The sequence below is a fragment of the Poecilia reticulata genome, linkage group LG9, assembly GCF_000633615.1.
Source record: "Poecilia reticulata strain Guanapo linkage group LG9, Guppy_female_1.0+MT, whole genome shotgun sequence".
In the NCBI taxonomy this organism is placed as follows: domain Eukaryota; kingdom Metazoa; phylum Chordata; class Actinopteri; order Cyprinodontiformes; family Poeciliidae; genus Poecilia; species Poecilia reticulata.
In genome coordinates, this window is record NC_024339.1 from 28498666 (window position 1) to 28514662 (window position 15997).

The 15997-nt window shown below is 39.1% G+C and overlaps 2 protein-coding genes across 3 annotated transcripts in view; both read left to right on the plus strand.

The window, feature by feature from the left end:
* The first annotated feature begins 1179 nt into the window (after positions 1–1179).
* Positions 1180–3191, plus strand: tmem230b (transmembrane protein 230b). The gene is made up of 3 exons (XM_008419109.2): positions 1180–1526; positions 2641–2763; positions 2859–3191. The coding sequence occupies exons 1-3, from the start codon at positions 1425–1427 to the stop codon at positions 2997–2999; spliced, it is 366 nt and encodes a 121-aa protein (XP_008417331.1). The 5' UTR covers positions 1180–1424; the 3' UTR covers positions 3000–3191.
* A 3155-nt stretch (positions 3192–6346) lies between these two features.
* Positions 6347–15997, plus strand: part of igsf9b (immunoglobulin superfamily, member 9b) — a 32188-nt gene continuing 22537 nt past the window's right edge. For both annotated transcript variants that reach the window (XM_008419110.2, XM_008419111.2), the window contains exons 1-2: positions 6347–6872; positions 13905–14000. In XM_008419110.2, the coding sequence (XP_008417332.1) occupies positions 13940–14000 (61 nt within the window). In that variant the 5' untranslated portion in view covers positions 6347–6872; positions 13905–13939. The remainder of the gene's footprint in view (positions 6873–13904; positions 14001–15997) is intronic.

A 15997-nucleotide genomic window follows, 5' to 3' on the forward strand; every position in this document is an offset into this window, starting at 1 on the left:
TCCTTCTGCAAATACACCTAAAATCCTGAGCAATCTGAGTGAGCCTAGAGGGCATCGTAATACACAACTTCTAAGTAGAAATACCAAGTGCAGATGAATTGTTTTAGGGCTTGTCTTCCTCCTGAGACCATCAACATGCCTGTAAACTTTAACAATGCAACTCATAGCCAAGGTCAGCATCTACATGTATGACCACTCTTGACTCATTCTGCCTAAAACAGAGGTTGTGTTTATCTAAATAAGTATCTCCTTTAATTATTTATTTCAGGGCCATGGTCTGCAGCTGCAGTCTTTAGCTGTGTTATTTATTTCATCTGCATGACTAATGAGATGAAGCTATTCGCCTTTGTTGATGCAAACACTTAAACAGCAACTTTTAAGAGGCCTGGGAGAATTTATTTATTTATTTATTTATTTATTTATTTATTTATTTTTAGAATAATATTAATAATTAACTAGTCAAATTGCAAAGATATTTGGTATAATGTGATGAATGGGAAACCATTTTAAATTTTTTTAAAGGAAATCTGATCCTGTCATCTGCTTAATACTTCAAAAAATAAAGTTACATAATTTTTATCAAGTGAAAAATAAACAAGCACTTATTTTCAGTTGCATTTTTTTCCTGTCAGCTTGCAATATGATTTATGTGATTTTGAAAAGCTCCTCTGAGGCTGAAAAACAGATCTCAGAGTATGAGTTTCAGCTTCTGTTTCACAGAAATGCGTCAAAAATCTGCAGAGAAAACAGAAACTCTATCATCTGGGGACACACAGTGATTACAAAGCTGTCCTGAGAGAGAGAATAGCTCGAGTATTGAACATCCACATAACAAAGTGAATCCTGACACTGCAGTGTCATTCTGTTCTGACCTGCTCGCTTAATTGAGATTTTACTGCGCCCTCTTGTGGGGGAAAGTGGAAAATGCAAGTGGTCACTGAACCAGCCTTTGGTACCTGCGGCAGTGACGTCAGGGACCGAGTCCTGTTAGAAAATAAAATATGTGTAATGAATCTATTTAATATATAAGTTTCACTTTCTGAATAAAAAAAGGTTTCACTTTCTGAAAAGAGTGACAAAAAGTTGCACTTATTCGTGAATTTAAACTATAAACGTAAAATACCAAACGTTTTCACTACGTAACGATGACGTTTAGGCTGCGCGTGCGCATAGCCGCAGATCTGTAAGCCGTTGACACGGAAGACCCATGTTCTAAACAACACCTCGACATTGCTACAGAAGGCGTTGTAGAAATTTTTAGTCACTCTGTCTTAACTGTAGAATATTACATTTTACTTTGCTTTAACTATTATAGCTTCTGAGGTAAACATAAAAAAGACATGTTTGCCGCTCTGTTAATTTTATTGTAGCTTGTTTGCCTCAAGAACGCCGAGAGTAAACTGTGGCAAGCTCCCGAAAAGCGGATGAAAATGCCAGCTCGTAATATTGTATCCAACAATACTCCTAACAGCAAAGTTAGGTACTCCAGGTTAGCCACAGATGATGACGGCTACATTGATTTACAGGTAAGAAGTGACTAGGTCAGATTTGCCGCTTTAATGCTGCTGATCGGTCCTCCTCAGTCATTAAAGTTGAATGTCTGCCTTTTAAATTGCTTTATTCAATCAACATAGCCTAATGACTTAGATATAAAAGAGCAAATCTGGAACAAACCAGTACTGAGGCAATATTAATAATGAACTAAATACTCCATTAATGATTTAAAAAGTAACATTAAAAAAGGAACTGAAGGATAAATGCAGTTGTTTTTCTCAAGAGGTCACTGTGTTTGATTTTTTTTTTAATGTCATTCTGTTTTATTGTTTATGATTGTGTATTATTAAATATAGTTTTTATTTATATGGCTACTTGGGTCCCTTTTCTGAAATAAATATCTGATTTCAACTCTTTATTCATTAAGGGTATAAATAAAATAACAAAAAACTTGATTTCCAGCAGTCATTTTCTGCCTGTGACCCTACAACGATAAGCAAGTAGATGATGGATGGATGTTTGAGATTTACAGCACACAGTGTCAACTCACACGACCTCAGATGTTAGATGGTGATTTTAAAACCCTTTGAAGAGGACACTGCCTTTTTCAAAAACGTTCATTTTTGCTGGAATGATGGTTATAGCTTATTCAGTAGCTGGAAGATTGGTAAGTCTGTTTGACACGTTGACATCAATCCAGTAAATAACAACCCACAAAAACATATACATAAAAAACACAGTCTTGTGCAGAAATGTCCAAACTCACCAAAACCCCTTCTTTAGTTCAAATGACATGAGTTAGTTTTAAAATGTCTTATTCATATGTGTGTTGTTCTGCTTGGGTTGAATGTCAAATCTGTCAGAGCAGTGCATGGAGCCTCAATTTGGTAATAACCCATGATATTAGTATTTTGTGAGACTAATTCTCTAAAACTCTTGTTAGTTTGGTTATTGTCATAATGTTAGCAAACACATGGCCTCAACAGAGTTAAAACCTTGAAAAACTTTCTAGACTTTGTGCAGCTGCTGCTATTGCCTTTTAAGCTAGTTCATATTTTAGGCAATAACTATCTCATGTTCTCTGAAACTTGGGCAACTTTTGTGTTTCAGAAAAGATTTTGATTGCTAATTTATCTCCCTCTGCAGTTCAAACGGAGCCCACCCACGGTCCCATACAAAGCGATCGCCCTCGCCTCGGTGCTCTTTCTAATCGGCTCTATTTTAATCATCATCGGTGCTCTTCTTTTGGCCGGATACTTTGGAGTTACTGTGAGTTCTTTCTAAACGAAGACCTTTTTTTGATCTTATGTTTGTGTGCTGTGTTATGTTAATATTGCTTAATAAAACATTGCTGCATGTTTCAGAACTCCGACCGAACGGTGCCCGTGCTGATCATCGGCATCATCGTTTTCCTGCCTGGTATTTACCACTTACGGATAGCTTACTATGCATCAAAGGGCTATCCTGGGTACTCCTATGATGACATCCCAGACTTTGACGACTGAAGCACACTAAAACCTCAGCGGCAGTCTTACTTCGCTCGCATACACTCATGTATCGCTTGTACTGAATTTAAAATGGCTAACAGCTTATAGCTTAATCGTTTTTTTGGAAATCAGTGTTCTTTGTGTAGATTTCAATTTCTAGTTAGTTTGCGAATGTGTTTATTTTAATAAATTATGAAAATGATCTTTCAACAATTCATTCACTTAATGCCTTTTTTGTTATTCAAGTGGTTTATCATTATAGTAAATAATAATTAACTGTCAAATAAAATCATTATTCTCAAACTTTGAGTGTCAAATTTCCAGCTTTTAGAAGTAGAAGTGATCAATCATGTTATCCCCAGTGCAACAGTTTGGCCTGTAATTTACTTCTGTGTACATAAGATCAAGAAAATAGTTTCCCGCACTATGATCCTTACTGTTTATCAGCTAAAGCCTGACTACTTTCCAGATTTGTTTTTTTTTTTTTCTTGGAGGATTTCATGTGATTAATTCCGATCCTTTGATCTCCATATGGTGCACCTGGTCCCTCTGAGTCAGCATTATCAAACGGGGCACTACTAAAGCAATTACAAGCCTTCCCCCTTTCTGATCTCGGCTATCAACCTATAAATATCCGTGATTTTGAAGCAACCTGATGAAAGGCCGACCCCATTTTGCACAGCAGGACATCAAAATCATGCAAAGATGTTGCTGGTAAAGGTTGGCCTTCTGTAATCCGGATCGTCAGACGCGAGGCTACCTGCTGCTCTCCAAACGGATAATTCAAGGATGCTTCCCTGTTTTAATTGCTGCCCCTCGATCAGTTACCAACCGCACTGTACCTGGCATTAGTCAGATCGGATTGTTCTCTGTAAATCAGATCAGGAACTTTTTTCCAACAGAAAGACTGTTGGAAAAAACTGTCTTTTTGTTTTCATTGACTACTGCGTTTCTTAAGCAATAACCATGTTGCCTAAGAAATCATCTGCACTCTACTGCATTTTTAATGCAGCTGTATATGTTGCAGATATATTACAGTAGGCTTACCTATTATTACCAGTCATACAAAATCTGAGCCATTTTTTTTGTTTAATATATTTATTTATAGACTGTGTGTTTCTCACTTTGTCTTTTTATTGCCTATTTCTGTAATTTCTTACTACCTGTAAGTAATAACACTAAGTGGCTGTAATATGCCACAAACACACATTAGTAGTAGTAATAACAATAATTATGATTATAGTAATTATTAATAATGTTATGTTTATAATTATTAAAAACATAATTATAAACATAACGTTATAATAATGTTAACATTATTACTACAATAACGTTGCTATAACGTAATATAACAATTGTTATAATAATAATAATAGTATTATAATTATAATATTAACATTATTATGTTATTAACGTTATTATCGTGTCGTTCGGGGTGGGGGGGGGCGGGGGGGGGTTGGTTTGTGGCAAATTACCACCACCTTGTGGTGCTATTTCCGGCTCCTGATTGGCCAATTTTAAATGTAACGTAAACGACGCCCCAATGTGCGTCTATTCATATTTCAATGACTAACTTTACCATCTTGTCATGGCAGAGCTGCAGAAGTGATTTTAAGGTAAGATCATGGAAAACGTTTGTGAATGCATTGCTTTGGGTCACAGAAAACAAAATTATAGAACTATGTTTGAAACTAAAGTGCGAGATTAGCCATAGCATTTAGCTAAGATGTAAAAATAGAATGAAATACAAGACGAGTCATAATCCAACCTTTTTGCATTTACGTGTATTTGAGAATAGAGGCCGAATACGTCTTGCTAGGTTCACCGGTTCAAATTCAGAGCTAACAGTTTGCTCAAAATTGACTGTGGACAAGTTAGATATGTATCAGAAATATACATTTAATTGAAAATGTACTTACTTTAGCAACTTAGGTTTTTGAAAAGTATGCTGTTACGACCGTAAAGACGATAATAATAAAAAAAATGTAATTTTTAAAAAAAAGAAAACCTTAGTTACAGGAAGCTTTGACAATATAATTTATCGGTACTTGTGTAATGTTTCATTGATAGTATTTATGGACCCTGGGGGTGGAGGGTATGTTTGCCTCCACCTCCACCCCCCCATACTTTATTAGGAAAGTGTCAGACGGCTGCGTGTTTTCCTTTTGTTACAGTCACCAGTATTTCCCACCGAAAGACGCTTTTGTTTGAGGCGCTAAATTGCCAGCTTCGCTAAGTTACAGCGACTGAGGGATCATTAACGGAAGTGAATGTTTGTTCTTTCAAAATTAAAGCATTCTATCGTTCAGAAAAAAAGGTGTATTTTGTGCTCTTATTAGGAACATAATTTTGATTTAAAGAATATCCTCTAAATTTTACCTTAAGCTTGTTTCATGTGCTATTGACTTATTTCAGAAATGAAAATTAGACATTGCTAAGTAATGGCAGGCCAAAATGAATGACTAAATCAGATTTTTTTTTAAAAAATCACATTTATTTTCACTGTGAAAACACCCTATAATTTTACCCCAGTTTGCCTCTGTAAAAAAGAGCCCATAAATAACAATTTTCCAGAGCATTAGGACCAAAGAACATTTTACAATAGAATTTCAATAATCAGATATTATTGTATGTCAACTACAATTTTTTTAACATAAGAATGAAAGTAAGTTAGGTTGTTTAAACAGTATTCAGTTTGAAAGGTTAACTAGAACAAAAGCGTTCAGCTATCAGGTTATTAAGCTAAAACAAAAAGGGAAACGATAGTCTGCTGTGGAAAAACAAAGCAAACATGTTATAGATTATATCTTTTTATCTCACCTCAAACAGACGGTTAAGGTTTTAATTTATGATAATCTAATATTGTTGTATTGTCATTGTCTACTGCAAATTCTCAAAAAGCAACAATTACTTGCATTTAATTATTTTGAAAAAAAAATGTTGTTTTTGCAACTATTTGATCTTCCTATCACCATCAAGGAAAAACGGATTGATTGGTGCATCTCTTAAGGTACTGTACTGGTCATCGTGCTAAGGATAATGGGGTCAGCAGCTTAAATTCTCAAACTGTAAATAGTTTCTTTATTTACTTTAGTAAAGTAGCTAAAAATGCCAAGTCATGAAAATGACAAAAATAACAAAAAGTAGTAATCACTTAATAGTTATGACTGATATAGCTATGTTTAAAAGCTTAGCTGCAATCAGTTTAGCTAGAAATCTGTTTTTATTTTTGTGCTGGTGCGTGTATGGGCTGACCTTTATTTTGAAAGTTCGAACGGGAAGTCCCTTTCTGTACCGGTGTGGAACTTGACGGAAGTGTTTACAGCCACCGTAGTAGAAGGAGGGATGAGGCTAATGAGAGGAGGGACACCGCGGGGACAGAAACCACGACAGTCCTTTAACTAACCCTGCGGCGTGCTCTGCCGAGGAGTCCTGCGCCTGTTGGATGGTCAACGCGGTCTACGCCGACTGGAAATCGCTTCTTCTCATTTCAACAGCTAAAAGCACTTTGAGCAAGTTTGGATCCAGGATAATACTGTAATGAAATTAGCTGCTTGGAAAGTTTATCTTTTAACTTAAATGGGCTGAGGTAGGATGTTTTTAATGTTTTTAATATCAGTTTTTTTTAACTGAAGACGCAAAGAAGTTTGCGGGACGTCCGATCACCATGGAGAGGCGGGATTAAAATGGTTTTCATTTTTCTCGGACTGAAAGGTTAAAAATGTGTCTACCTGCGCCCAGTTCCTCTTGATTTAAGCTTGTTTCTAACCACAAATATCCGTGGCGATAAAGGAATGGACACTTAAACTGGTCTGCAAGAAGTCTTAAAGAAGATCAGCCATGGATTGAGAGACTGTACTTTCAGCTCAAGTGTAAAGTGCCTCATGAAACGTAAGGTGCAGGTGAAGCTAAGACATCCGCCAGTAATTTAAACCTTTAGACTGGAAGCATCTTTTGTTTAGTCATTTAAATCATGCGCACTTCCCTGATCTTTTGTTTGTTGCATGCTAATTTCTACACACACTTAATCCTACTGTAGCTTTTCCACAGCTTAAATGTCCCCAGTTACAGCCATGCTCACGATCTTATGCCCTTATTTTAAATGTGTTGTTGTTTTGGGTATCACATGCACTACTTGTAATCTGTGAGCGGGTCTTTTTTACATGATAAACCATTCTAAAGAGGTTTAACTGTCTGCATTGCCCCTTTAAACCAGCAGCTCAGCTCTCTGGATTAAAACAAGGAAAAACTGACAGCAGTACATATATCGTGTATATGTGCAAACTGTTTTAAAAGCCCGTCTTCTCATGTGGCATTAGAGTCCCAGAGTAACACAAAAGATGCACCTGTTTTGTTTAGCTGAAGATCTGGGTGGCTTGGTATTTGTGTTGAGCGCACCAGTTTATCAGCCTGCTGCCTCTGGTGCATCAGTGTATTGGACAAAAGCTAGTTGTAACAGTTTTACACAAAGGACTGCAGTTGTTCTTTGCACTGTTGTCCTGCTGATCACTTTATTGAGAAATATGCATCCCTGCGGAGGTCTGTTGCCTCGTTATGGATACGTATTTTCAAACCCATCTTAATAAGATTCAAATCAATAAGCATTTACGCTTATAAATCAGCTTGGTCGCAAAAGACTTTGTTTTTGACAATTTCGTAGTAAGTTTTCTAAAACTGAACCCCCTGTGAAAAAACATCTTATCGTTACTGTTTATAGCAGTTGTAGTTCACGGGTTTGGAAAAGCCCTTGGAATTATTTACACAAAACAGCAAGAACCTGTTTTTAATTTGGAATCGGTGTTAAAGTGTTGGTATCATCCGAGCCCTCCAGGTGCTTAAATCCTGTGCACGTGAGGAGCTCAGGTGTTGCTTTGCACAGCGATGTTTCTTAATGCTTGTCGTCTAGAAAGCCTCAATAGTTAATCCTTTATCTTGCATTGTTTAAATATGAAGATTACATGACCAGAGGTTCAGCTGTGGACAGACTGACGCGTTGTTCTTAGAGATGTCTTATTTATGAGCTGAATAAGGCAGCGCACATAGAAATAAATGAAGAAATGCATTCATGCTTGATCCAGTAAGAGAGTACCTACAGTCAATTAATTTCTCTAGCTCTAAATTACAACAAATGTCGTCCTTTATTCTTTTCAAGACAAATGGATCCAGTTCCTATCCAGTTGTAAAGGTCTAGAAATGGGTCGGTTACTGGCATTGAAGTATACCGAGGTTCTAAAAAGCTCTTGTTTTAAACATTGTTGGTTGATATTGTCCAAGTTTTACTTATCGTCCCGATGTGTTAAGAAATGACTAACACGGGCCAATACCGATGTTGATACCAATATGTCTTGCATCCCTCATAATCCATATTCTTCTGGAATCGATGGGAATCACTTTTATTTTTTCATTCTAGACAAAAGCATGAATCAATTTTTTTTTAAAGGTTTGCGTGAATACCATGACACCCAAGTTATTTTTCTAAAAGTCATTATACCTTAATAATCACATACTGGTCCATGCTGGTATAGATCCAAATCCAGTTAATTTCAATATGATGCAATCATGTAATCAGATTGAAATAAATATAAGGTACAGTAACGTCCTTGTTATGTTACGGTACAATCACAGCTAGTTGATTAAAAAGTTTTATCTAAGAAACTCCATCCAGTGGCTTTGCAGCATCGGTTTTGACTTGTCCATTAATGTCCCTTTCATCATGCCATTAAGAGCTGTCCACAGCGAAAGAAATGAGTCTCTTTGTGTCAGTGTTCAATAAATTCAGTGCAATACGTCAGCATTCTGTGCTAAAGTTCATGACCTCAGTCTTTAGGGCTTTGCTTAGTTTTATGGCTCTAACCTGCTTCTGAGAATTATAGGAGGTGAAGGACAAAAGCTCAGGACTCAAAGGGCAATGCGAGCTGCTTTGCTTTGCTGCATCTCAGCTACCGAATGTGAATGTAGTTCATCTCAGGAGAGAGAAAAAAAAATTCAATCAGTCTGTTCAGGCATGAAGCACATGGGTAATTTATTGGTGTAATGTGAGGAATTGTTCAGTCCCTGCAGAAGGTGCGCAGGAAACCCTGAATGCAAGAGAGAGAGACTGACTGCAAGTGAGGAATTTGAAAACACTCAGCCATCGCCACGCGATAGTAATTATTGCTAAACCTTGTAGTGCCACATGTTAGCGTATTGGTGATCACCGGTAATCCATATACAGTGGGTTTTCCCTGGCATGTGGGGACTCCCCTCCCATGCTCACTGTCTACTCAGCTTATTTCCCATTTTGTTCAAATAAACATCAATGGATTTTCCAAAGTAGGTTGCGTTGCCAGGAACAAAATCCATGCATTGACTGACTGCTCCAGTCTGCCGACTGGTTCCAGAGTTTAGGGACCAGTCGCTGTGTTAATAACAGTATTTTTGCCAGTTACAAATCTTTGGTTGGCCGGTCAGAGTTTCTGCTCGAGTAACACTTGTAGTTGCGGCACGACACAGGTTTGTACAAAGGCCACGGCCTGTCAGGATTAGGAAGGATTACTAAGAGAGTAATACTACTGCTTATCAGGCCTGTATCTGTCACTAGCATCACTGATGGGCCTGCTTAGGTATTGAGGGATAAGACATACTCTCTCACACACATAAGGTCAAACAGCCAGTTTATTGGTCAGATATTAAGAGTAGGAAACAACGTAATAAAGACGTAAATTCTTCATTCTGTGTTTCAATTGTAGAGGGTTAGAAGAGACATGGATGTTTTTTTTCCATGTCCAAAAGGGAGAGCTGAGCTTTAAATATCTTGCAAACTTGCAAGTCCAGCTGGCTGTGTGAAGTTCATAGTTCTTAAAACATCTCTGACAATACAGAAACCGATATATTATGGAAATATAGAGCTCTTGTTTTTGGGAGACTCCCAACATTTAATGTAAAACACCTGCATATCCAAGGACAGAGCATTTATCTATCTACACATCTGCAAATGTTTATCGACCTGGTTCTTGCTGCATTTCAGCAAGGAAAGTGTGTTAAGACCAGTCAGTTCAAGTGTCACGTGTCATCCGCGCCTGAACATCGTATCAAAGCTGCCCAGCTGGTAAACAATCCATGCGGTCTCCACTAGAAGAAAGTCTGGACCCCCCGTCCCCGTGGGCAGACCTTTGTGACTTGATATAGCAGGGATTGATCACTGCACCGCTACATGAAAGCATGTCCTTGATGTGTCTCAACAGTTTGATCTCTAATTCAATTAAACTATTAACACTCGAAACAGGAGGCCAGGATTAGACTGGGTGTTACAAATGTACCGTCCAGAAGGCTAAGTCATGCCGAGATCCAAAGCAATTTGTGTCAGTGAAATCCAGTGGAACGCAGCACCATTACATGTTGTCARCATGCATGCATTGGTTTGAAATATCTGCTGCTGAGGTGTTTAACATTTACAGTTTTTTTGTTTTTTTTTTTGTGCAAAAGTATTCATATTGCCTGGTGGTGGCAACGTCATTAGCACGACCATTRCCTTTCTCCGCAATTCCGCTCGATTCAAGTTTCTAGAATTTCAACCGGGCCAGCCAGGTTGAACAGATGGAGAAGTTGKGAAAGATGACATCAATTTTCTGCACTGTTTTAGTCTGCCTGTAGTTTTAGCAATGGCAGAGGAGCAAGTGAATAAAACTGTTCAGTCCTTGTTGGCCATGCTATCAAATATTGAATAAACTTTAACAGCTGCCTCGTTCGCATCGGCAGGGGAGGGCGGTTGTAGTGCAGACAATTTTGGGTAAGCTTCATAGCATCGAACTGGTGTGTTACATACATCACGGACAAACGTTAGCAAAAGTGTAAAATTTAAAACCTCAACACAGTCCATTCCTCTAGCAAGCAGTCGTTTCTCAATAACTAAGAGTCCAGACCTTCTGTAGCGCAGAACAAGAGACTGGTTTTACCAAGCGCAACATCATGCTTTGGGAATGTGTTTCTTCAACAGGGGCTGGGAATGTAGTCAGAATTCATGGGAAGTCGGGTGGAGCTAAATAGAGGGGAAAACTAGAAGAAAAACCTTTTAGAAACTCCAAAAGTGGGAAGCAACTTCACCTCCCACCAGGACAACATCACTATAAACTCAGCCAGAGCTGCAATGATTAAGATCAAAACGTATTTAGGTTCTAGTATTACCCAGTCAAAGTCCAGACCTAGATCCAGTTGAGAATTTGACAGTTTCCATCCAGTCCGACTGAACTTTAAGTATTTTGCTTGAAGAATGGCAAAAATCTCAGTATCCTCGTCATGCAAAGCTGTAATTGCTTTGAAAGGGGGATTTCTACAAAATATCGATGCAGGGGAGCTAAATACAAAACTCAGTTTCCAGGTTGTTTTTTTTAAATCAAATAAACAATATATATGTTGCCTTCTTACTTTACAGTTGGGCCCTGAATACTTCTTCAAGGCGCTGTGTGTGTTACTTCATCATTTTATGCATTCACTCTGAATTTAATATCTATCCTCCTTCAGAGGCCCTCAGAGTGCACATGCCAATTAAATGGCTCTGCTCTGCTGCATGAGGAAATAACCTGCTTGTCTCTGTCTAATACCGCACCTGCAGACAGAAACCCCCTCCGCCCCCATTCCTGTCTTTCCTTGTCTGTCTGCACAAGACTGTCACATAGTACATCCTGGTGCTGAAGCACATTTCAGTTTACTGGAGCAAAGGCAAAGCTGATTTGAGATCGCCAAATGATATTTGAGGTCCAGATGTAAGCTTAAATTGGAGAAACACACTATGATGGGATTTTGCTGTACATCTCATTCTGTAAAAAAAAAAAAAAAAAAAAAAAAGTGAGGATGCCGTAAAGTGCAATCCCATCCATCAGTTTGTTGCCTGCTGGAGGTGACACATAAACAATTTGGACTGCACAGATTTGCTGTTTATCTTCTGAATCCATTGAGAGCGGTGCTTATTGCAACATCCCAGAGGGCTGTTGAAATGAACCCTGCGCTTTTGCATTTCACCGCGATGCCTGACTGACTCTGATGTTCTTCTAAACAAGAAAGCCATTACAATATTGTGAAGTTCATGTTACAGCTCTGCTATTCTGGGCTGTTTGTTTGCTTTAAGCGCTCCTAAGCAATTAAATGTCTCCAGCGGATCATGGGGTTGGTTTGCATTTGTGCGGTCCATCTGCGGCTGCATCATCACCTAGCTTGTGTCCCACCTCTTTTCTAAGCTCAGCCACCTTCTGAAGTTACTCAAATGAACTTTAAGCAGTGCGCTTATGATAAGTGTACTGGATGAAGTGAATTGCGGGAAGGGCTTCCTTTATGCTTGGAGGGCAGCGACTTTAACGAGTCTCTAATCCAATTTGAAGTAGGCAGAGGAGCCACTTTTCCACTTCTTCAAGTGGAGTCATGTTTGTCAGACTAATTAGGAGATCAAGATCTACAGTTTTTTTTTTTAAAGTCTCATTTGAGTCATTTGTGCATTTAATCTTTAGATGAATCTTACATGATTCTGCTGTTTGTTCGTCATGTGCTGTCTTAATGTTAGTCTAAGTAAAGCTCATCATCCAACAGAAATCTGTTTTTGCTGCTTAAGCATTAGGATTAGCAATAAGGTAACATTTGGAGTTGGGAGACTTAACGTTCAAAAGGAATGGGCATTTATCTTTTTTTTTTTTTTCAGATAAATTTTTTAGCAGGAGAATTTTGATTCATTGTTGTCACAATAAATCCCAATTAATGGTTAACTCTCAAAACTGTCCGTATTGTGTGGATTGTTAGTTTTAGTACTTTCTCCACTGTGGATGTGCAATGAGTGTCTTAAATAAATTAGAAAATATGATTAGTGCAGTGGGGCTGTACAGTGGCGCAGTTGGTAGAGCTGTTGCCTTGCAGCAAGAAGGATCTGGGTACGATTCCCGGCCCCGTTCTCCCTGCATGGAGCTTGCATGTTCTCCCTGTGCATGCGTGGGTCCTCGCCGAGTACTCCGGTTTCCTCCCACAGTCCAAAAACATGACTGCATGACTGTGTTTTTGGTCTGTCTAAATTGTCCCTAGGTGTGAGTGTGTGTGTGCATGGTTTTTTGTCTCTGTGTGTCTCTGTGTTGCCCTGCGACAGACTGGCGACCTGTCCAGGGTGACGCTGCCTCTTGCCCGGAACGTTAGCTGGGAATAGGCACCAGCACCTCCCGACCCCACCAAGGGACAAGGGCGTATAGAAAATGGATGGATGGATTATTGCAGTTTCTGTTTGCAGATTAATGATACAAATTACACTTCTTTATGGCTGGTGTCTGAAAGAAGCATAAATTGTATGTTGTTTTTTTGGCAAGCATACGTATTTGTGATTGCTATCATGTAGTCACAACCATACAGTTGCCTGAAAAATAAGTAATAAATATCTCTTTACGTCGCTTTTATTACTGTCACAGTACTACCATAAAATATTATGATAACATCTCTTAAATTCATATCGCCCGCCTCTTCCGTTGTTCCTTTCTCCCGCCTGCTGCTGTTGACCCATTTAGACTCAGACAAGACCTCGTGGATGTGCTGGACCAAACCCAAGCAACAGGTTAATCTGACCTTAAAGAGGTCTTCCTCGTCACTAACAAGCACACTTAAGTCCTAAACGTCCACAGGATGCAAAGTCTAGGCGGGTTTTACTGGTTGTTTTGAGAAGCTCTCATTGGATTGGCTCAGTTTCCCTTAAATCCAACATAAGATCAGATTATGTTTTCAAAGAATACACTTATTCATCAACCAAAGCACATCTGGAATATGGTGTTTGGCTTGGATAATGTGCAGACATAAACTCCAGGGATTACATGTGTCTGAGGAGGGGGATGTGTGAGGGATGTCCCCATGCAGCGGGGACTCTGTCAGTCTTTCTGTCTTTCTGGTGAAGGGTTAAAAAGGATGCACGGTCTTGTTTTTCAGACTGCAAGATGTGTGGAGGAGAGTGACGGACGGCCATGGGACTGGAGAGACGGTGGCTTCAGGCTGTCACCACTGCTGTAGCCATCTGTCTGCTAAGTAAGTATGCTAATGCAAATATGGATTAGCTGCGTTCATTATTAATGCATTTCCATGTTGAATTTCTTTCTTGATGGCTTTGTCCTTTTCAAGCACTTGTACACTTTATTTGGGTTAGCTGAATAATTGTGTTACATCACAATTAGGCCTGCCACAATAAGCAATAAATTAATAATCACATGTAAATTAAAACAAGCTCAATAATGTCCATGTGGATGACTGTTATCATTTTTCTCTTTTCTCTCTTTTTCTGCCAATAATTATATGACAAAAGTCTTGAGTCTGGTGTTTTGTTCCCAACTAGACAATTTTGTATTTATTTATTTGCTCTAGTGGCCTTAATTTTAAAATGATTATATGGGAAAATGGGCTAGAAGAGAGGAGGAAGACATGCGGCAAAGGTCATCGGGCCGGGACTTGAACCCATGACGACCGCTTCAAGAACTAAGGCCTCCATACCTGGATCTCACACAGCAGCAGTTTTATTTACAGCAGCAGTTTTATAATATCCAAACTAAGTGTATTTAGTTTGGATATTTAAAATGTCCTCCAGTTTAAATATCCAACTTTAAATTCGCTATAATTTAAAGTTTATTGATCTTTGAGAACGCGTTCTTGTGTTATTATGCCATTACTATTATATTAGTTGAAAAAGGTCTCAAAGCAACAATATTATTGTTTATTGCGACAACTTCTGGGACAATTTATCACCCAGCAAAATTGACAGACCAAATCGCAATGTCCATGTTTGTATAATCGTCAGCAATATTTGTCTCATTTTATAAATACTGAGACATGATAAAAAATATTAGAAATTAGCTTAAAACTTTTAAAAAATGTGTCACGTTGGACGGATTGTCAGTCTTTTATGGTGTAGCTCTTAGTGACTCAGCGACTAAAGCTCAAGGACAGTGGTGGGGGGGCAATGTGAAGACGGGAAAAAGTGAGAAAAATATGTTCCAAAAGTTCATATCAATTGATTTTGTCAACAGTGATATTACATTTTCAAGTTTGCTTAATTATTTTTGCAGCCCTAGCTTCGGCATACCTTTACACAAGCAAGCATCCCTCGCCAACACTCTTACTTAGGATCAACAAGCATCTGGTGAAGCTTTGAGAAGCAGCGAGTGGATGTTGTTGATCAGCTGAACGCAGACGCTCCACATGTACAACACGGTTTATCAGCGCTGCTTCATGTCGGGGAGAGAGTGAAGAGGAGGGGTCGCAGCTCAGACATGAGTGGACAAGAGAGAATGGGGACAAAATCCAACTTAAACAATATATCTCTGGGTGCGGATTTAGATCAATCCTGGATTTATGCTACCCCCTCCACCACCCCGTCAAACTCCAGACCCCAGGCACACGTCCCTGTGTGCGTGCTTGTGTTTGTAGAAGGGGGGTAGTGGGATTGATCGTGCTGGTTCCACAGGCCATGTGTATACCCCAGGGGGTGGTGAGAGGTTGGCTGGACCAAACACAGAGGCTCCTGCTGCATCAGAGCCTCACCCTCCTCCTCCTCTTTCCCTCCCTTTGAGATTAAAGTAATCACCAGGCCAGATGAGTAGTGGAGCAAACACTGGCACCCAGTTGAGCACACACCCATGTTAGCACATGACAGCGAGGGAGATAAAGGAGGTGGAAGGGCTGCTTCTTGCTCCAGGTGTCACTAATGGGATTGCAGCTACTCAATCTCTTTTTGCCAAATGCCCACATGATTGTTGTGAATGCCTTGTAATGGCCCGGCTTTTAGCAGTCGGGGAAAGTCAAACTCGGGAGCCGATCTGTGACCGGTTTCTGCCACAATCAGTTAATGATGTTATGTTTTTTATAACCCGTGTGCCCGTGTCCTCTTATTGGCTTTTCTGTAGGCTTGGGCTGGTGAGGTATGAAGCCTTTCAAGAAAATACTGTGGCATTTATTCAAAAATGTTGCATAATATAATTGCTTTTAGTTAAAGCAGAAAACCAGCAGTAATTCACACTTCTGATAAGATAATA

Excerpts from the sequence above, each read along its gene's own strand:
- tmem230b (XM_008419109.2), top strand. The coding sequence starts at position 1,425 with ATGAAAATGCCAGCTCGTAATATTGTATCCAACAATACTCCTAACAGC. Across the intron at positions 1,527-2,640 it reads ACGGCTACATTGATTTACAG|TTCAAACGGAGCCCACCCAC; the intron begins GTAAGAAGTGAC and ends CTCCCTCTGCAG. Across the intron at positions 2,764-2,858 it reads CCGGATACTTTGGAGTTACT|AACTCCGACCGAACGGTGCC; the intron begins GTGAGTTCTTTC and ends TGCATGTTTCAG.